The sequence below is a fragment of the Hypomesus nipponensis genome, chromosome 18 (genome assembly GCF_054491055.1).
Source record: "Hypomesus nipponensis isolate SF chromosome 18, ASM5449105v1, whole genome shotgun sequence".
Classification (NCBI taxonomy): Eukaryota; Metazoa; Chordata; class Actinopteri; order Osmeriformes; family Osmeridae; genus Hypomesus; species Hypomesus nipponensis.
In genome coordinates, this window is record NC_140378.1 from 2,318,117 (window position 1) to 2,341,474 (window position 23,358).

Consider the following 23,358-nt stretch of genomic DNA (forward strand, 5'->3'; position numbering starts at 1 on the left):
ATCACTCCATTGCCGCCTGTGTGCATGGTTTGGCTAGACACTCCCAGCCACATCCTTGGCCTGTACCCACCGCCATTCCACAACGCCACAAGACTTTAAGGGGAGGGGGAGGGGGGGGGGGAGGGGGCAAGAAAGCTTGCGCGTAGGTGAGGATTAAGGTGAGGGTGAGGGTGCACAGACCTCACTCCCACCATCTTCACTCCTACCAGATTGACCTCCAGTGGCATGAGAGAACCCATGACGACCTTCGTCTGGCAGGAGCTGCAGGGGGCTGCCGGTGGTCCGGTCAGTTGGACTCCGCCTGTGCCTGTCCCCAGATGCAGGTTTGTCTTCGAGGTTTGCTCCCCTAGCCACTGTACCCTCCCGAGTTTACCCACGTGGCTGTGGGGTTGCCTTCTTCCGCCTTTCCAGCCGTTGTGGTGGTTCTCACACCCACCATCTTCCGCCTGTTCTGCCGTTGGGGTCTTGACTATTTACCCATAGTTGGGTCTATTTGCCCATAGCTGGGACAGTGGTTGACGGGCAGCAGGGCATTTCCACTCACCGATGGGCCTGCATGCCGCGTCTCTGGGGCCCACTGCTGCTCCGAGATCCCGTACAACTTAGCCTGGAGCCGCAAGGAACCAGTTACCATGTGTGCCACAAGGAGGCGTGTACGAGATCTTGGCGGTGGAGAGGCTATGTACCGGCTGAGGAGACTTACGCACTCGGCTCCTCTTTTCGCCCCTGATGACCAGGGGCTCTCCGGTGGCAGTAGCTGAAAGCAGAAAGTAGCAAGCAGAGGCAGCAGCAGCATGCAGCATGCACTAACTACAAGCACTAACACTCCAACACTACTGCACTGACGCATCACACGCCCTGTGCACAAAGACACACACACACACACACACACACCCAACCCCCCAACAACAACCAATGGAACCAAGGAATGAACTGAGAAGGATCAAGGTGCAGGCCATGGGTCCGGACGGCATCAGCTCAAGGCTCCTCAGGTCCAGCGCCGACCAGCTGTGCGGGATAGTGGAGCACGTCTTCAACTTGAGCTTGAAGCTGGGGAGAGTACCACAGCTGTGGAAAACATCCTGCGTGGTACCAGTCCCAAAGACCCCGCGACCCAAGGACTTCAACAGCTTCAGACCGGTGGTGTTAACATCCCACCTGATGAAGACGCTAGAGAGGCTGGTTCTTGTACATCTCTGTCCCCCTGGTGAGCTCAGCTCTGGACCCCCTTCAGTTCACCTACCAATCTGGCATTGGGGTGGATGACGCTGTCATCTACCTGCTACACAGATGTCTTTCTCATCTGGAAAAGGCTGGAAGCACCGTGAGAATCATGCATTTTTATTTCTCCAGTGCCTTTAACACCATCCAGCCTTTACTTCTTAGGGACAAGCTGGAGCAGACCGGAGTCAACCACCACCTCACTGCATGGATATTGGACTACCTGACCAACCTTCCACATTATGTGTCGGAGTGTGAGTCCGACCTGGTGTCCTGCAGCACGGGGGCCCCACAAGGAACTGTTCTTGCTCCATTTCTGATCACCATCTACACCTCGGACTTCAGATACAACTCTGCTTACTCCCACCTGCCACCTTTCTCTGACTCTGCAATCGTCTGCCTCATTTCCACTGGTGATGACAGGGAATACAGAGAACTGAATCTGGTGGATGTGGTAGGAGACAGGAGGAACACCTTCCACCCCATGCGAGGCGCCCTGGCAGCTCTAAGCAGCTCCTTCAGCCACCGGCCGGTTCACCCCCGGTGTGTGAATGAGAGGTACCGCAGGTCCTTCCTTCCTGCTGCTGTCAGGCTGTACAACCAGCTGTGCTCCCAGTAGACCACCAAACACAAAATCTGTGCAATATATTTAATTATTAGTACTCCATCATATTATTATAATACTTAATTTGCTACATTGTTGTTTTTTTTGTACTATGTAGTTTTTTTTAACTCTTGTTTGTAGTTTGCACTATCCCTGTGCTGCTGTAACCCTGCAAATTTCCCCATTGTGCGACTAATAAAGGATTATCTTATCTTCCCAAAGTGGAACTTGCCTGGAACTAAAAAGTGAACTGGGCCCTTTACTAGTGCCTTTACCTCGCAAACATTTAGCAGGGTAACAGCTTACCTATAGCCTCACGAATCAGACTTTTTAATATATCTTAATTGTGTGCAGAATTGTGCATATGTCACAATTTCTCTCTATCCCGCTATCTTTTGACAAATCATTGATTTAGGCGGGGATCTGCAAAACACACGTCATGTCATGTAAACAGTCTTCCCCTTGATTCCTCCCCACAGAACCAGTGGTCTCCCCTCAGAAGTTCACATTGTGAGAAAATGAGCTCAAGGTCAATTTACCAATCCCCCCCTTTACCAACCATCACTGCTCATTGTATAGTATTTGGGAAACGCTCATGGGCCTAAACCAAATGCCTGCACACAACACCGTTGCTCTACCTTTGGATTTCCCTGGCTACAAGTATGTTGAGACCAGAGGTCTTCAACCCTGGTCCTCAGGACTGTCCTTCATGTTTTACATGTTTCATTGCTCTAATACACCTGGTTCAAATGAATGTTATCAGGCTTATTCATTTAAATCTGGTATATTGTAGCAGACATGCAGGACAGTGGGCCCTGAAGACCGGGATTAAAGACCATTGCTTTAGACTATAGCTGTGTTCTTCTAAATCTAATTTGAAGTGTAGTGCTCTTTGCACACCTGTAAAGACATAACCAACTGGGGATGTTGACCACTTTAACCAAGTGAGGGAGCTAGGCTCATAGAACAAACACACACAGGTTCTCGTGCAGAGGGAGCTGTCTCATGTGATGTTGTGAGAGCAGGCCAGAAACGAGCTCCATCTTTGTAGCCTCAGTGGAAAACAATAGAGATCACTCACACTGCAATAAATTATTGGACTACTGGGCCGATAATGACACACACACACACACGCACAAGCATACACACACACAAGAGCATGTTCATACACACAACAGCACACACACCAACACATAGTCAAACACAGCGTTTAGACACAAACACATAACACACACGCACACACCAGAGATGCCTATAAAAAGAAGATAAACCTCAAACTCTGAATGTAGAAGTTTCAGCCATTGTATCACCCACTAATGTTCTTTTATTTTATTTTTTTATTCTGGCGTTAATTTGCGCCGAAAATACCTCCCGTCACCACAAAGGCCCCTGACGCAATGCACATGTGGTGCTCATCAATCATAATTATCATCTTTTACGAAAGCCACAGCTGTTATTTGATTTTAAAAACAAGGCCTGTGTCACCCTGCTCTCCAACAATATGTCAGGTTGTCAGTGGAGGCCATGGGACTGCAGATCCAGGAATATCCCTCCCTCCCTCCCTCGTCTCTCTGCCTTCCTCCCTCTCTCCATTTTTGCTCCTTTTCTGTTTCTATCGACCTCGGTCTCTCTGCCTGCCCTTCTGTATATCTCCCTCTCTCTTTCTCCTTCTCTCTTTCTTGGTACCAAAACCCTTTTTGGAGCGCACATCCGATCTGTGCTTCAACGTTTCCCCTCCATGACTCACTCCTCCTGCCGTTTTTATTTTTAAACACTTTCTCCACGTGTTTATTCTGTCTGAACGCAGCCCTGCCGCACACGACCTGACCCAAAGCCTGTTTCTGACGTTTCAGTCAGAAACCCAGACCAGGAGGACTTGAACATTGACACGCTATTCACACGCTATTCACACGTTCTCCACGTCTCTCAAGAGTGTGTGAGAGAGTGTGTGAGTGGGGTGTGTGTGAGATCAACTGATGTGTGTGTGTTTGGGTGACTTAGCACATGTAGCCCTATCAGCTGGTGTTCCTGTGTACACACCTTTCATCGCAATTAGCATGTCAGCCAATTGGCATCATCAGTACACCCGAGTCCACTCTCATCCGTTTGAGACTTAAGCATAAACATATGCCTGCAAATCAAAACTGACATCATGGAGGGCTAGCTTATCAAGCCTGTTCATGGGAACCTCCCCAAACATCCAGCCAGCCAGCGTCTACAACAGCGGCCAGTTCTGTAGGTGTCTGGGGTCACCCTATTCCCCTCAGAGGGCCTGACAAACCAACAAACATCACTGCATCAAACTCCCAGCAGGGAAGGGTTCCTGAGAGCTGAGTTTACGTTTGCTATCCCGGTGGTCCAGCTTTCTGAGCTACGGCTCGTCAGACACAAATACACGGGGGATCGCGTTCGCTCACAGGCTCACACGTCACAGCGGAGAACACAAACTCCAATGTGTTAAATCACACAATACGCAAGCTCAGGAAAACAGCAACACACACAAGCAGCTACAAACACACACACGCACATACATTGGTTATTCAGAATACAACCCACACTTTGTGAGGACGTGTGGAGCTAATCCCCAAGAAGAGCAACAATAAGAGAGGGGTGAGGTAACATGCTCCTTCTCCTCGCTGTGTCTGTGAGAGATGACCTGACATGACTGAGACCATGAGGTCATATCACGTGTTTTCAAAGAGGCATTACTATCACCAGTGTTGTGTATGTGTGTGTATTTGTATATGTATGTGTCTGTATGTGTGCGCATGCTGTACTCCTCCCTCTTCAACCAAAAAGCAGCTGAATCAACAACCCTCTCATGTCAAGAGTGTGTGTGTCATAGCATTAGTAAAAGGTGTGTGTCTCTATTGCAGCTCTCTATTAAAGAGAGAGGGGTTGTGAAAGAGACAGAGATTGTGGAAAAGAGAGAGATTGCAAGAGAGCGGTTGAGTAAAGAGAGAGAGGGATTGAGGGTTAGATCAGAGGAGAAGGTAGGGAAACATCTGGAAAAGAGAAAGGAGCAGGGACCAAGGAGGTTATTGCAATGCCCAACAATGATTCATTGGTTAATGTTCTCCCTGCTTCCTTCCGTCTCTCCCTTCTCTACTGACCCTTCTCACCTACCCTCCTCCCTCATTCTCTTCTCTCTCTTTATCTCTCACACACACACACTTGGTTGTCTTTTCAAATTTAAAAGAAACCTCTCACTCTCTACTCTCTCACATAATTGCTTGTTAATAAAATTACATGCACTTCAAGCTTTCTCTCTCTCCCTCTCTTTCAGTGACCTGAGCATGAACAACATCAGTGAAATTCAGCCCAGAGCCTTCCACAGACTGCACCTGCTAACCGAACTGTGAGTCGCAACACTCACACAAAATTACCATAATTTATATGTGACAAGAAGTTGTGTGATACACAAGCAGCAATATTGCTAGTCGGAGAAAATGCAGAGGAAGAGGAGGACAGGAAGGATAGGTGATCTCATACTTCTTGTCAAGTAAGGTTTTTCACGTTCGATTTTTAATCTCTCTGAACTCTGTTTTAACTGGACTACTGTATATACACACACCACTGGTAAAAGGTTTTAGAACACCTCAATTTTTCCAGTTTGAATGTGCCAACATGTTCAAAAAAGAAAACATTTTAGTCAAGACACTCACATTAATTAGCCATTTATTGCAACGGAAATACATTTATCTTTGACACAGTCGTTCTATCCAAGGGTCAGGCTTTCAGGAGGAACAATTTACTGAGGGATGGTTGGTAATGCAGATTATTATTATATTTTTGCAACAATAAAATATATTTCACAGATAAATATTCAGTGAAGTCACTGTCAGAGTTTGCATTGTTCCGTAGCTGATGCAGATACAGTATAGAGGAGCTGGGGACGGTGGAAGGTGTCAGCAATTGCCATACAGCAACACATGATGGGAAAATGTGTCCAATGCATGGGAAAATGTGACTGAATGCATACAGTATTTACGTCCACTATAGGGGAAGGCCCAGACCTTCAATTAGAAACATGCAGTGATTGCGGAACTGATGTCAAGAGATGACATGATATGCTGCACCAGTGCCATGCCTAAATAGCTTTGCCAATTTCACAAATAAACAATTGGAGCTGAAAAGAAATTGAATTGTTTTTTTCCACTGTATTTACTGTAAGTAGCCTTTTGCAGATGTGACAGCCAAACACACTAATGCATGGCAAGGTGTATAGAAAACCATCTGTAACTTGATCTGCATTTTAAATGAAGGAAAGTCCTACACTTCTACGTGTTGTAATGGTCTCACCATATTACTTCTAGACAGTGTTGGGAATAACACGTTACAAAGTAACTCCACTACTTTTGGCGGTAACTAGTAACGTAACTAATTACTTTTTTCAATTAAATAACGCAGTTACATTACTGAAATTTAAATGGGCTTGTTACTCGTTACTTTTTTCTTGCATGAATTCCCCAATTTCCTGCTTTTAAGTAAGGGATAATGCCCGACAAGGTGTCCAATATCACCTGAAGATGGACAATGCGGAGGCGTGAACCGTCCGACGCGCAGCAGAGTCCATTATCAGGTGATATTGGACACCTCTAAATGGCATTATCCCGCTTATACCATGGTCACTTTTCCCAAATTTTTTTTTACAAACATTGATTTATGTTTTCAGGCGTTTTGCAAAAGACGTTTTTTAACGTTAGCCAACTGATATTTTATAGTCCGTTCAGCTCATAGAACCAACACCGGCTTTCCCTTGGCTGAGCTATTAGCCTGAAAGCTAACGTCATGCTAGCAAGATTCAAAGGCAATAACATTGTGTACGGTTGACAAACAGTAAATATAATAAAGTATGTTTGACAAGAAGATTAGCTAGCTAACCAGCCATGTCACTGTCCCAAAATTAATATCAAGATTTCCCAAACAATATCCATAGGCCATATAGCCTACTAGTATTAGGCATGGCCGCAGCCTGTGGAGCGAGTTGAATAGCAAATGGATGTGAGATGACCGCATCAGACATATATCGTTAATTTTTATCGATATCGATACCATTTGAGACTACATAACGATTCGAGTCTTTATCGATACTTTTCTATTTCTTAAGTAAAACAGATTTAAAATAGAACAAGGGGAACGTGTTGCTCTCAGGAGGAGGCTGGCTAAAAGGAGCAAATAGGCACAATGGCTTTATCTAAATCTGTCCACAACCTGGATGAGTAACTAGACTGATTGGTTGGTTGACAAAGTGAAATTGTCAAGCTCATCGACTTTATGAAAAGTTGAACACGTTTCAACTGAAGGCACCTGATACAGCTAAATGACCAGCTAACCAAACCCAAACCTTCCTTATCTTATCCCTATTTTCTTCTGTCTCTGTTTTTGTTTAACACGATGTTTAGGCATCTCACAGAGACATGCTCGCGGTGGCTATGTTTTGAATGATCAACAATGGATCGGTCTCTTGTTATGTCTTATTTATTTCCATTTGTTAAGAAAAACATAAGTGTGTGAATCCCCCCTCTGTGTGATTTTGTTTGAATCCACCTTGGCCGTTCTGCGTTGTCATGGATACCAAACACTTTTTCGCCAGTCAGTTGAGTGCAAAGAAAGTAACGTTGGTTAACTTGTTGGAGAAGAGGATTTGACCTAAAATAGGGTGACCAGACGTTCTCTTTTACCCGGACACATAGCCGCGGGAACTTATTTTATCAGGGGAGTGCTGGCGGGGGCTCAATGTTGCGGGGCGGCAGGGAGGAACGGGGAGTAAAAGTTGGCCCTGGACTTTGATCCAGACCGGCCGACCGGACATGTCCTCTTTGAGACCTCAAATGCGTCCGGCAGGGATTCCAAAATCGTCTGGGATTTTGCCTCGTTGGATATTCGTCTTTCTCTGGGTCTTTCACCAACTATTATGCCCTTCCAAGTTCAGGAAAGGGTATCTCCCTTACGTTCCACTGTCTTGCGCGAATTCTGACTGTAGAGAGAACTGTCATTTTGATCAGACAGTGCAGCATGCAATACATGACCAGCACCCCCCCGCGCTCGCGCCGACGGGACCAAGTGTCCTCTTTTTCACAAACTCAAATCTGGTCACCCTACCTAAAAAGCGGAGAAAACTGGACCAGCAGCCAAGCATACACGTTTTTTTTTTGACGGTAAGTAACTTGATACCAAGCTAAATGTGTAACGCTAAGCAAATAAAACGAGTAGCCTCATAAAAGCATGAGTCGCTGTTTTTCTGATAAAATGGCGTGGTCACAATGCAGGCAGTCACTGTTTTGGAGAAATTACACCATTCCTTTAGAAGTGACTTCAAATGGTCAATGTAGTCCTCGAAACTATGTTCTAAATGTGCAAATGTTCATATATAAAAAATAATTGTAGGCAATGCACTTAACCAAAAAAAATGATACTCAAGGGTATTCATTTGGACCCCCCAATTGTCTAAACCATGGTTACGCCCTTAGTCGTGTTGGCCACAGCCTGTCTGAAGTGAAGTGAATAGCGAATGGGATGTGAGATGAGCGGTTACGTAGGGTGACCAGACGTCCTCTTTTACCCGGACATGACCTCTTTTCGAGACCTAAAAAATGCGTCCGGCAGGGATTCCAAAATTGTCTGGGATTTTGCCTTGTCGGATATTTGTGTTTCTTTGTTGTGGGTCTTTCACAAACTATTACGACCTTACAAGTTTTGGAAAGGGTATCTTCCTTCTTCCTTATCTTCCACCATAATTATCCTCCAAATACGATCATTTTGACCCCCCCCCCCGCGACAAAGTCAGTGCCAGACTTTTATATATGGGACGGCCAAAGGGTGGCCAGGGCTACTTCAGGGGGTCCACAGACCAAGACTGAAAATGTGTGTGTAACCTTAACCTGGCATCTAAGCAGTGTCAATTATTGATTGCTGGTGAGATAGAAATTCAAATTCACTTAAGCCTGAGTTCTTCAGTGTGGCCTAGTATAGTCCACTAGGGTTACTTTATCAAATTCTACATTTACTATGAATAGACCGTGTCTCTACATCTGAATTGCAACTCATTAGGGCTACTTCAGGGGGTCCACAGACCAAGACTGAAAATGTGTGTGTAACCTTAACCTGGCATCTAAGCAGTGTCAATTATTGATTGCTGGTGAGATAGAAATTCAAATTCACTTAAGCCTGAGTTCTTCAGTGTGGCCTAGTATAGTCCACTAGGGTTACTTTATCAAATTCTACATTTACTATGAATAGACCGTGTCTCTACATCTGAATTGCAACTCATTTCTTTCTTACACACACTCCTGTACTCACAAAATGGAGAGAATTTGGTCACTCTGTTTTCATGAATATATAATCTTGGTCTATCCAGGTAGGGGGTATGGAGCATTCGAAGGTAATACCAGGTTTAGCGTCTGTTCTTTCTGTTACGTCTGGTTTTAAAAGAGACGGTCACTATTGTTTTGTGGGCTAACTTTCTTTTATTTAGCATGGGCTAGGGCCAAACAGCCTGTGTACCGTGTGGTTAATAAACACCAATTTGGAACTTCATCTTATGCCTGGACGATTGTTCCTTTCTGACCTAGTCAGGTCATTACAAAAGATTAGATTTCAAATGGCTAAATGATAATGTTGTTGATTTAAAAGTGTGCTATATAAATGACAATTAGTAAAACAAAATTGAATCAACTGTGCTGTGAGCTACTATGGTAGTGTTAAGTGCTAAACAAAAACAGAGACATCTCTTATCTGAATCTGTTATGGAACCAAACTGCCAATATGCATCTTTTTCTGCAGCCCAGCAACTCAACTTTCATAAAAAAAAAATAAAAAAAATCAGGGAGCCTCAACCCCATTGCTAAACCTTAAAACTATAACTGTAATATGATGCTCTTGTCTTCCGTCGCTGTATCAAACGCTGACGTAGTGATTTGTGACTGACTGGTGAACTGTGGAAATATCCTCAATTGAAAAAATGCGCTGCCAGATGTCTCTTAGAAACTCTTCTTTTAACAAGATGAATTAAATGTCAATCAGCATCCAATTGCCAGGGATAGCAAATGACATTTTGGGGTGGCACCTGGGGTGGCCAGTCCGATATCAGGGGGGTCCAGTACCACCCCGGCCACCCCTCTGGCTCCGCGACTGGACGAAGTGTCCTCTTTTTCACAAACTCAAATCTGGTCACCCTAGGTTACGTGACACTGACACAGCAGCCTACATTCAGAAAAGTAAAATTTTTCAAATAGGTTAAGATAAATATTGAAGTCACTCATTGTTGTAAATACAAGTTAGCTTGTTAGTCTTTCAAAATTGTAAATGGAAGCTTTGACTCCGTCCCTGTTGTTATGGTTACTTATACTGCCGTGCAAAGGCAAAAGACCGTAACTTCAATTTTGTCGAAAATGATTTTTTTTTCATTTTCGGAGCAGTTAAGGTCTGCTTTATCATGTGGCCAAATATCTTAAATGAACTCGTCTGTTTTTCAGAGAAAATAAGGTTGTTGTCTTCACCGTACCTTCCAAAAGCCTGCTTTGGCTTTAGAAATCCAATGCAGAATGCTGTAACATCAGTTACGGTTCTTTGCCTTTTTTTTTGCGGCACTCAAAAACGTTCAAATGGAGTTACGGTTTCAATTGAACTAATACGTAACCTAGCAACAATAAACACATCTAGCATTAGCTTAGCCTACTCGCTGGCATTCAACACCAAACATCCCAAACATGAGTTGTTTGTAAGTATCTTAACCTGGCAGTTAAATCAAAAACACTCTTGTCTTTTGAGTCTTGTGACAGTTATCCACGTGTATGTTACATTGGCTTATAAAATAAAGAGTTTATATCGTGATAAGCAACTAAGTGAGCGAAGAAACGGAAGTTACTGTATTTTGCCTTGGCATGACCACTTATAATAGACTATGGTATACTACCGTAACTTAAAAATATGGGTCAAAAGTGCAGTTTAAGATCAACAATTTCAAAAATGTCTAGTTTAGATAATGTGTAATCACTAAAACATCAAACTGCTAGATTTACAGTGTCCTACCTAAAATGCATTTGGCAGGACAACTACTTTGAAAGTGCAAAAACTTTGAAGTCGTTTTTCTCAGTTCTACACTTCGGCGAGTTACGGTCTTTTGGCTTTGTAGGGCAGTATACGAGCCTGTACAAAGTGTCTGAAATATGTACCCAGCGCAATAATTTAGAACGGTGAAAAGACAGTTTTGCTACAATTACGTAGTAGTTGTCCGTTATCACCCGATAATGGACACCCCTGCAGCCAATCAGAATCGAGTATTCACACAGACCATGGTGTAATCAGAGCCTGTTTAAGAAACTTAAAGGAACTTAACTTAAACAAGTTTACGGCGACGCAGTGTATGTATGAATCAATCCGCATTTTAGACTAGCCCTAGACAATGGCCGACAGTTCGGACCGTGCAAGCTTTTTGTCATGGAAATATCAACATTATTTTTCCCTTTTCCAGATCAAGGATAAAATATACTGGTTAGTTGTAGTTTGTGTGCAGGTGCGAGAACTTTATCCACTGCGAAGAATAGTAATTGTAATCTTCACAAGCACCGAGTAAAACAACACGCTTCTACAAAGCCAATCGCGAAAATACCCAGTGCTAGCTCCGCTGATCAAGCAGTCGGAGCCACTTCATCAAAACAGTCGAGGCTTGATTTTAAACAGAAGTATTTATAGTCTCTAAGCCAGGCAGAACTAAACTGACTGATTGCTAGGTATGTTGTCAAGACATGCGACCTATGTCAACAGTTGTGTCCGTTGCCTTTAGGCAACTAATTAGCAACATACAATGATATAACATTTTACAGTTGTCTTTAGGGTTGCCAACTTCCTCAACCCCAAATGAGGGACACTTTCTATGCGCCTGCGCCAACAGCTGACCAACAATAAAGGAAATCATTTTGTTTTAAATTCATGTTGTTTTCTTGAAATAGCATTAGACTCTAACCATATGCCACAGACACTGAAAAGCTTTAGGCCTAAACCAACTATTGTCACCAACAAGCAACGTGTCCTATAGCAACGTTTGCGTGAGTTTTGGCACGTTTACAGTAGCCTATTATTGGCCGGCGAGGCTGTGATTGGAATACGGGACTGGAGCTGTCCCTGACGGGACAAATCCAAATAACCCATAATTCGTCATGTCCCGGACAATTCGGGACGGTTGGCAACCCTAGTTGTCTTGCCCCACACTGTGCCACTGCAACACTAAACTATTATAACTATCTGTGTGCGTTAATTTGATAATAGAAGCAGGGAATTAAAAGTAACGCAACCGTTACTTTCCCTTGTAACTAATTACTTTTCAATGCAGTAACTAGTAAAGTAATGCACTTCTGAAATAAGTAACTAGTAACTGGTCCGTTGTTAACAAGTAGCTATGTAGGAAGTAATAGGTAGTTCTACATTAACACCAAATGTAATACTATGAACTGATATGGAACCAAGATTAACTAAGCAGCAAGTAATAGCTAATTTACAGTGAAGGTAGTTCTTTGGTAGGTATTTGGTTATTACTAAATAAATGTATCCTCTTGAGAACTACTTGTGAACTATGACCAATTAAGAAAGAATAACCAATTAATTACTAATCACAAAAGTAACATGTCTTCAAAGTGAACAATTTGGTTGTTTTACTCTGAACATGGTCATAACTTTTCAGAAGCTTGTGCCTCAAATGGGTTCTTTGTGGAAACCATTTCATGAATATTATATCCCCCCGAATACGTTAACTACAGGTTGAGATTTTGACTACTCTTACCAAAGGATGGACGTATGTTCTCTGTTTATTTCCAACTTAAACATGGTGTTATACAAATAATGATAATTTTTAATAATGAACATTTTTAATAATTAGGAAGTGATGCTGACACTCATGATTGGATTAGTTTACTATTATGAGCTCTTGAGTGTCGGTTCAATGCCTCAGATGCCAAAGACCTACCTTTATGTTACAGTAGCCGCCTGAGGAGGACTTCTCTTTAGGATATGAATATAAACATTGATGTTCTCTTGTTAAAAACAATTTGCATCCTGCATTTATGTTGCGATAAGCGCAAAACCACATCATCCAGATTACGATGTTTGTTAGAATATCACTAGTGCCTCACAGAAATGTATGCCTGTACCGTATGTGTCAAATATAAAATTAGACTTATTATAGGCCTATTACTTGTGAAAACCAGTATAAGTCCTCACTAATTAATCAAGCGTTACCATGTCATCCTGCAGGAACTACTTGTGATGTGGACCATTATTTTAAAGCGAAAAACATTTTAACTCCTCACTAATTACTCAAGTGTTACATTGTCATCCTGCAGGAACTACTTGTGATGTGGACCATTATTTTAAAGTGACAAACATGTTAACTCCACACTAATTACTCAAGCGTTACCTTGTAATCCTGCAGTAAGTACTTGTGACTTGGACCATTATTTTAAGTGACTAATTTGTTAACTCTTCACTAATTACTCAACAGTTACCTTGACATCCCGCAGTAACTGTAATCTGGACCATTATTTCAAAGTGAAAAACATGTTAACACCTCACTAACATGTCAGCTCACAAGTTCTACAACATGCAATGATTGGATAACATTTTTTTAAATTATATGCACTGGAAGATTTCAATGAAATTGTAAAAGAAAATCCTACATAATGCAAAAATGCATTATGCAAATGGAAATGCAAGAATAAAGCATTTTGTAAAATATGTCTGAATTAAACTTTTTGTTTGGCACAATGATGAAACCTAGCATTTAAACAAATTCTGTATTTTGGAATGAAACAATTAACACATTTAACAAATAAATGATATGTGATGATAAACTGAGTCAAACATAATGGCTAAATAAGTAATAAGTAAGTACATGGCTCACCCTAACCCAAATCAACGTATAAGCCAACTAAATACTCACGAGTCTAGCATTGGCCACTACTGCGAAATACAACAGCAACGCAATTTCAAAGGAATAAAAATGATGAAGGAAGAAAGAACAAATGGCAGGACTGTAAAATAACTTGCTAGATAACCCAATTCAGAGAACAGGAGCATAGTGTCAGGATGTGAGGTGGGGTTGGACCCAAATGCACGAGAGTACCGAGGCATACGGAAAACAAAGGGTGTTATTCTCAAAAATGGGGGGACACAGAAAGGTACTCACACGACAGGTAGTAGTAACCACAACAAGGACAAGACAAAGGCTGGACACAAAACAGGAACCTAAATACACAGAACCAAACGACACACAGGTGGACACAATGAAACTAACGAAATGGTGAAGACAATGACAGGGAACACAAGGACAGGGCAAAACCAAAAACAACAGGGGGGGCACGTCTGTGGCCGTGACACATAGCCCAAAACGCTAGCTACAGTTGTTGCTAGCTGTAAAGCCAGCCTATAGCTGTCGACTAGCTTGTAAAAAGTCCCTCATACAAACTGTAGTATTGCAATCGAAATTCGCACTAATTCTACAATCCAAAATTTGCACTAATTCTACAATTCAAAATTTGCCCTAATTCTACAATTCGAGATTCTAGTGAAATTCAATAGTCGTTGTTGTTGTATGTTAGCCAAATACTGGATATTTACCATCCATAAAAATGTGCCACTGCCAAATGATTTCACGCTCCTAACTCACTCATTGACGTTGCACCAGTATAGGTTTAGGGAAAACATGACATAGATTCAGGACAAATAGGTTTTGGTTTGGATAATGGAAAATGGATTTGGAAAATGGACCGGCCGTGATTTTATATTTTCTGAGCTGCAGAAAGACGTAATAGCAGACACATCGAAATTGCCCGCATAATTATACAGTTCACTGTTAAAACAATAAGATCCTTGAGGAACCTTTGGAGGTTCTTCAATTTGAAACTTTTGAGGAACCTCTTATGGTGCTTTGAGGAACCTTCAAGAAGAGGTTCTTAGAAGAACCCTTTCATAAGGTTACTTGAAGAACCTTTTGAAGCTCTGTGAAGAACCTTTATAGAAGTTGTGTAGTTGGTTCCTCAAGGATCTTGTTGTTTTAACCACAAAATTAAAATGACTAGTAGTTGTAGTAGCAACAATAATAATGGTGAAACAGCAGGGGGTATTCCAGGTTTAGTGAAAACTTTGAGTTGTTTAACCCTGAAAGGAGGCATACTCCGAGTTCAACGTTCCAGAAAGAGAGGTAAACCTTTTGTTAAGTTTCAATGGTAACCTACTCCGTGAAACTAACCTGCTCGCTAGCAGGTTTTCCATGCCAAACTCTGCGTTTCTACCGATCCCCTCCCACTTTATGAGCCCGTTAGCGTTGGCAGACACAGCATATCATTTCCTGGTTCAGCCGAGCGATCTCGAACAAAATTTAATTTGCTTAGTTATACGCTGGGAGACGATTTTAAGATGTGATTTGATGTGCTTTAATTCCCTGATGAATACCTAAGTTGACGTTACCGTTTCCCGTCACAATCTGTAATTTATTTTAGCAACATTCTCAGCCCTTGGGCCTTTGTCACTAGTGTTTCATGCCGTGGACATGCACTCAGAATTGACCAAATGCTTTTGGGCACTGAAATAAATACAAATAATTGAAATTGTATTTGGTCTTCTTGATTGCCTACAAATAAAAATCACAATTAGTAGCCTAGCCTATTTCGATCGGCTATTGTTTCTACAATTTACATGATTCATATGATTCCTACAATTTACATAATGTAGCATCCTGAAACTGGTGTTTCAGCAAATCTATTTCAACATTGTAGGGGTCAATATTGGCCAAACAACCGAAACTAATTCCCCTATGGGAATTGAAGGAAGATGGGAAACTGAACAGTGAATAAACATTAACCAAATAATGCCAATACCTACAGTTATTTGACTATTTGGATTTTTGGGTTAAATCTGAGCAAGAATGGTCAAATGATTAAAAAGGTTAAATCATTGTTATCATTTTATCATATTGCAAATGAAAGATATCAATGAAGGTTGACTCTTATGCCTACTCTACCATGATTATTGTAAACCAGAGATAGGAAGCAAGAGGTGAGGAAGAAGGAGTAGGACAAGCTAGAGCTGAGGAGCGTCTCAGGAGATCAATAATCCACAGAACAATGCTTCACAATTCCTTAAGAACAACTACAATCACACCAGAATCTTGACCCTTACTTATCAACATGACTAGCAATGTTACAGTAAGTTACACAATGAGAAGTGTGAGCCATCAAGTTGAGACTCCATCAAGTAACTCCCTATTTTACCATATGAGGGTTGGGGGCAGGTTGATAGCCTTACACGATCAGCCTTTATTCTTCTGTCATAAGTACACCATCTCTTATCTAAATAGAAATTCAGCAAATTCAACTATTAATATTCATATAGGTTATTGTTACAATTACAATTAACATAATTAACATCAATTAACATCACCTGTGACCATGCATCTTCTCGTAACTGGTGTTCCAGTAAATCTTTTTCAAGATTAGCCTTTATTCTTCTACCATAAGTAGGCCTACACCATCTCTTGGTCAGTTTTTGGCACTTTCTTCATGAGGTGGAGTTTGTACAACTAATTTAATTGTAACTGGGTATACATGAGATTATATTAGCTACATTTCACTGTTCCACATGCAAAATTCACCTGTCATTAATTAAATATATCACTGTATACCGCATCCATCCATGCTCTGTGCAAGTCGTTTTGTGAATGTGAATTAAAAAGAGAGAGCACATAGCTGGGGTCAAGTAACTTAAGCTTTTTAAAACCTTGCTTTTTATCAATAGCCTACATATCAATACCTTGGCGCAAACTCACACTTTCTGCATGTTCCAATGAGTGATTTTACTTCAGGTGGTAAAAAAGGTTTCTTATATACTAGTATTAAAATTGCAACATTACGCTGTTCTTATTGGTCCAGAGACATTCTAAGAAGTCTGCAAAACCGTTTGCGGACCTCAAACGATTTACGGACCTAGCATGCCGTTGCTTTGGAGATGTTGACAACATGGCGTCTGCTCCAGATTTGTCGTGTTTGATTTGGGATTTTCCTACGTGTTGGTGTATTATATAAAAAAACAAATATGGGCTTTTCGACAGATCTACAAACACCTTTGTAAGCAGAGATTTGTTAAAACATTTGTTAACCGAGACTGTAGGTCGAGGTCAACAAGAAGTCCACATTTGCAGTTTCTCGTATTACCAGACTTGGTAGCCACCTGTTTGTATACTACACCAATATGCACCGAACATTGCTCTAATCTTTGTCGGATTTCAAAAAGCCAAACAACTTCCAAATAACTGAAGAAAACAAACCCTTTTTATTAGGGATGCACGATATTGAATTTTAGCCGATATTCGATATGCAGATATTTACAAGCTCATTTTGGCCGATTGCCGATGCCGATACATACACCTCTGCTTTTTGATTATTGAAAAGTCTCTCCTGTACTAGAATTAATCTGTTATTATGATGGGGTACTTGCTGTAGATACGGAACATTAAAAACTTGATTTGTATCATTTTAGAAATAGACATTCACTCATGAAAACTATTGAAATGATTTCAAATATGGCAGATTTATTTATATTTTCACGTCACAATTTTCATACTTGAACAGTACCTCCTTGAATTTGAACAACTACATTTTCCTTGTTGACAATGACACATTCTTGACACATATTCACCGAAATGCAGCTGTAACTCTGTAAACTTAAAATGTTTCGCATCACTGACAATTTACAAACTCCGCAAGTAGCCATTTTGTCATCATCCTTTGATACTGTGAAATCCTGCCACACAGCCGACATGTTGAATCATGTTGTTGGCGCTCATAGTAACTTCTAAAACTGTTTCAATCCTTGATTCTGATTGGCAATATCGCGTTCCATGCCGTTGTAAAATCCAGCATAACCTTTCAAGTTGTCCTCATAACATAACATTCCATATTACTGCGCATCGAATATTTCAAATAAAAAAAGACGTTACAAAGTTACACGGTAGCAAGCAACCTAGTCGTAAAGAGAATGGCAACATTTGTTGTGAATTTTGATTTGCTGGGTGGGTTGACGTTTGACGAGTGGTGAGGGACTATTAACAGAATGGAGGAGAAAGAGTTTAAAAAGACCAGGCATGCAGAAAGGCTGAAATCGAAGCGTTAGCAAAGGCAAGGAATGAAGCCGGTGTTGTATCACCCGATGCATGACTCTCTGGATTGGCACCCCTTCGCGGGAGCGCGCGCGATTCAAAGAGTGAAGGATTTCGTCTTGATATCGCATCCAAAAGAAGGGGAGACAGAAGTCTCACAGAGAAGGATGTCTGTTATCTGTGTAAATATCAGATGCTATTTTCAACACAAAATCCTTAAAATTCGTCATTCAAACGGTATACGCGAACCAACATTCTTACTCCACGACATCGCATTCCGAGGAAATATACCCCAGTATGATCATGATTATTGCTACACAAAATGTATTTTGTGTAGCAGGTTCAAAGTATTTCACATGGCATGGCTCTTCATACTAATGTATAGGTTCAAAGGCATGCGATTTTAATGCAGTTAGCCTGTGCGTAGGGTGGGTTACTCAGACAGGTCGAAACAACAGCCTTCTGATCCAGAATCAGCTGTCCTGAAAAGGGACCAAAGGTTCACATGCCTAGCCTACAAAAGACAAGTACTAAAAACAATGTATCAACCATGTATCAACATCAAAAGAACCATCAAATCCTTTTTTAAGATAGAAAATATTATTCTTATTGTTTAAGTCAATGAAATAAATAAAACATAATACTCCCTCACCTAACACGGACTATTCTGTTTTCAGACCTGTCCACCCTATACATACACATGTATTGGTATTCAATTTATGCTATTAAATGTACATAATGCTGGCGTAGAAGGATAGAAACGTATGCGAGGGGAGAGCATTTCATGGCATGTTTCCCATTAGATGTAAGTGCAATGAACCCCCTGTTAACCCTGACCAGGACAGTGTGACATGCCTGAAACTTACTGTGGTTACTCATACTAGTGCCCTTAGTGTACAGTAAGAATCATTTGATGCTGGGATATACAGAACAGACAATAGAGGGGGGGTGCATCTCACGACAGGCTTAATGCACCCTCTGCTAACCCTGACTAGGAAAGTGTTACATGTCTGAAACTTACTGTGGTTACTCATACTAGTGCCCTCAGTGTATAGTAAGAATCATTTCATCATCACTTAATTTGCACGTCACCTTATCGGCCAGGTACATTGGCAGAAAGTTTCATATCTGCAGATGCCGATAATTACGTTTTGAAGCTTTATCTGCCGATACCGATGACGTGCAGATATTATCGTGCATCCCTACTTTTTATCACTACTGTCAAACGATTAAAATATTTAATCGCGATTAATCGCATTAATGTCATAGTTAACTCTCATAATTAATTTTAATGCTCTTATCAACATGGAAAAGTGGTTCAGATTGCTTCGTGCAAATATTTTTTTTAATTGAAAACAACACTGCAATCGCCTGGCTTTGACGAGGGGGCGGAGAATTTGCATCAGCTGTGTGCTTGGCCATCAAGTGGTATTTCAGACTGGACGTGCTGCGATGATAGCTCAGTTTACAACGACAAAACACACAGATCACTTTGGTCTTGTCAATGGAATCATTTGGCAACTTTTAAAAAGTAAACCTTCCTTTCAGAATCTGACTGGCATCCATTTCGGCCTCTCGCGCTCGCCATCCACTCAAAACGAAACGTTAGCCTACTACCAGAGAATGTCTAATATCCGGGCTTTGCTACTACTCTTTAGCCGGCTCGCAAGCCAAACAAGTGTGTGTGGCGTGCCTGTTGTTTTGTTTCCGATCTAGCAAGATCCGGTGTGGTGTTGTAGTTTTTCTAACGTCGGTAGTTGTTGCAACAGCATGTGAAAAAAACTACAAAGTTTGCTAGGCCAAAAAGATTGTTAATCGCGCGATAAAAAATTTACGCTGTTAATTTGGGTTTGCGTTAACGCCGTTAATAGCGCGTTAAACTGACAGCACTACTTTTTATCAATAATTTCTTAATTGGAAGTTGCTCCCTCGCCATGGCTATCGCTGCCACTGTTTTCGGCAATAAGACTAATTTTCCGCGGTTAACATGAGTGGAATTCAATTTTTCTGTGGGAAAAGTCCAAAAGGACAAATTAGTAACGATAAGGCCTAAACTTTCCCAAAAACATGAAATTGAACATAACAGTAATGGAATCATAAACGAAGAGCTACAAAATAAAAGGTTACATATTTCACACTAACCAGGGCCGGATTAAGACATTTTGAGGCCTGGGGCTAATTACCAGAATGAGGCCCCAACGCACATCATGACACGCACACAAACCCACGCCAGGTGCACTGACACATCAGTGCTTTAAAGTCCACAGAGCCACTCTATAAATATTATCAGTTTAAACATGTGACTCACCATCACCATCATCACATCAGTGATATTAAAAGGCCCGTTGTTGCTCATTCTCAATGCAAACTCATCAATGAGCTCTTCAAAGTCCAGTTGGCGCAGTATGTCATGCTCTATTGTAGCCTGACGTTGTCATACTCATAATTCTAGTCAGAATATGAGTCTGAAAACTCTCCGTTGGGCTGTGACTACGGGGCGTGTTTCAACCGAACTCGTAAAAAAATGCCTCTTCGCTCAATTGGATAGACCTACAACCAATCAGAGCAACGTAATATGTTGTTTCTTGAAAACGAATTCAACCCAAGGGCTCTTTTGTGACGTTGTTGATTACGTTACTGTTGATCATCTGTCCATCATCGTATAAAGCCCGCCCTGGCAAATTCATTGGTCCGCCCAGATCCTGGTTTTATGTAGTTGTTCCCAATACGAGACCCTCCAGACCCAACTTCCCGACCAAATTTTTTGTGCGGAACGAAGTTGGTCTGGCAGCCAGGCTAGCTCTATTGACTAGGGATGCACCGAATCCAGGATTTAGTTTCGGCCGAATATTGGTCTTTTTGACGGGAGTCAGTTTCGGCCAAACCTTAGATATTTTTTCCACAGAACCCGAACCCTACGCTTGCACTTAACGCGCTACGCTGGTTGAAATAGTGACGACACCGTTGTTAAATATTTACTATTGTGTTAACATTTTAAATGCGTTAAGAACACGTTCATTTCGAAGACGTTCAGAATCAGCTACGTAGCAGATCAGTCGACTGACTGATTTCCTTCTCATACAGTCCAGTACCATCACAGTGCATTTCCCTGTTGAAAACCAGCTTCAATGGGCTGCTTTGAACAGTTTTTTACAGTGCTTCGAAACTGTACGGTCATTGGATAAATGCTGCGATTATGTCCCGCCCACGGACGCTCAGCGTCTGGAGGAGTGGGCTAGCCTGGATGCTGCTCTGTTGATGATTGAAGGGTCTATCGAAAGACTGCATCTCCTTCTGATTGACAGCCATTTAGTACTATAAAAAGCAAGCCCCCACCCCTCGCCCCTCACCTTGAAGCAACGGCCCCGGTGGATGTAGGTGGTATTGCATTTACGGTTAGGTTCCCGTGTCTTCCGGTCGTTTTTATTCTATTAACTCCAGTCAACATTTACAAAACTATCTCCCCCAATAATTTTTGTTCGATTCTCGAACCTGGCTCATACTACTAGCTTTTTCATAGAATATTTTTTCCTAAGATTGAAACCAATCCGAAATGGGTAAACTAGCAGCCCATTTATTTGCTTACGTCAAGAAAAGTTGCCTACAATAAAGTATATTTTAGACACACTTCTCGAGCTTTTATTTATTACATTATTAACACGTCTTGTTAGATCACGTTATATCCATTAATAGACGTTTGGTTTTCTAGGTTGAGCATGTAAAACACTGGTCGCATTTCGACACTGATGTGAAATTGAAGGCAGTGTGAATTTTGTGGTATTTCGTTTGAATATAAAGTTGACAGTAAGCTATGGTAAGTCTGCATTATGGAAGATTTCGGTTACCAAAATAACTATTAAGCTTTCTTTGCCTGGCGAGAACAACGACGGAGCTGTTCATGTTAACAGTTTATTTCATACGATACAATGTGTTGTAAATCATACTCATATCACGAAGAAAAAAAGCTACATATGTGATTAGTTTCATCTAGATTAGCCCTATATTTAGCCATATAGCCTAAAAAACAAGTGAAAGGAATACTATACAGTGACCGAATACATTTCTATTAAGTTTGCATCATGTGTCAGATTATTATCGGACTTGTACCCCATTCTGCCCATAGATTCTGCAACTGCAATGCCCACACGCTCGTAACCATATAAATCTATGCTCGCGACTGGTTGTCGCAAAGTATGACGTGTACAGCTAGTTGCAAGCGTGCACGAGGTCTGGGAGCTAGGGAAAAAACGAGCCACTTTTTAAAGCTAGACCGGAAGACACGGAAGTGGAAATATGGCTGCGTCCAGTCTCGCGCTCTCACTTGCCTCACTCCGCCACTGAGCACTTTTCATAGAAATGAATGGGCTCTTCTCAGAGATTCCATGTGCGTGGAGAGTCAGTTTGAATAAATGGAAATGCGAGGAACTTGACGTAAAAAATCGGCTTCCCTTGCTTATTTTTCTTTTCTTACCATTCGTTCAAGTGCTCCAGTGTTTAATAGCACCCTATATTAATCAATTTCTATACTCAGAATGGCCAGAATTGGGAATGGCCATTTGCAACAAAACAATATCTGCTATAACAGGGCATTTTTGCAGGAGGTGGGCCCCTATAAACTAGGCTATAGATCTAATCAGAATGTTTGTAAACGAAGGTTGCCAAGACACTTCCGGGTGGATAACTGTCATCCTGTCAACAGCAGTTAGTATGGTAGCTTAGCATAGTAATTCATAGTAGTTCATTTAAAAGATTAGCTAGATGGAAAAGATTAACGTCATGCCGACATAATAGGTGCGTTCGACTTCATGCAGCGCCGGCGTCGCCTGCAGCCCGGCTGACTTGAAGCAGCCAATGGCATTCTCAGCTTCAAGGCAGCCGACCGCAGCCGGCTGTCGGCGCCGTCGGCGCTGCATGAAGTCGAACTCACCTATTGTTGTGTTTGGGGTTGTAATGTCAAATGTACACAGGCATGTAAAGGATAAGTACGGTGGCCCTGAAGTGCAAAAGACCCCCCCTAATATGAGTACATCCCCCTAATGAAAACACTCCCCCCGAAAACGAGTCAACTCCCCCCCAATCGGATGACTTGTTCACCCCCCCCCATACAAAAACACGCTCCCCCGAATGGAAAACGACATTACATTAACTCTGAACGGAAAGGGTACGTACTACACTTCAGTGCTGATTGGATGCAGTAGGCTAACTAACAAGATAAGAAATTGATCGACAGAAGTACCTATGCAATAGCCTGACAGTGCTCCGGGACATTTGTTTAGCCATCGAAGAATGTAGCAAATAGTACGATACTTATGCAAAAGTGTTGCGTGTTAAATGTAAAAATCCATAGCCAAACAACTATATCCTGGTCATTGTGGCATTTTGTTCT

General features: G+C 41.7%; 1 protein-coding gene across 1 annotated transcript in view; it reads left to right on the forward strand.

The window, feature by feature from the left end:
* The first annotated feature begins 5,117 nt into the window (after nucleotides 1-5,117).
* lgr6 (leucine-rich repeat containing G protein-coupled receptor 6) overlaps nucleotides 5,118-23,358 on the forward strand; it is a 73,632-nt gene continuing 55,391 nt past the window's right edge. Inside the window, exon 1 of the mRNA XM_084680457.1 lies at nucleotides 5,118-5,183. Within this exon, the coding sequence (XP_084536583.1) occupies nucleotides 5,122-5,183 (62 nt within the window). The 5' untranslated portion in view covers nucleotides 5,118-5,121. The remainder of the gene's footprint in view (nucleotides 5,184-23,358) is intronic.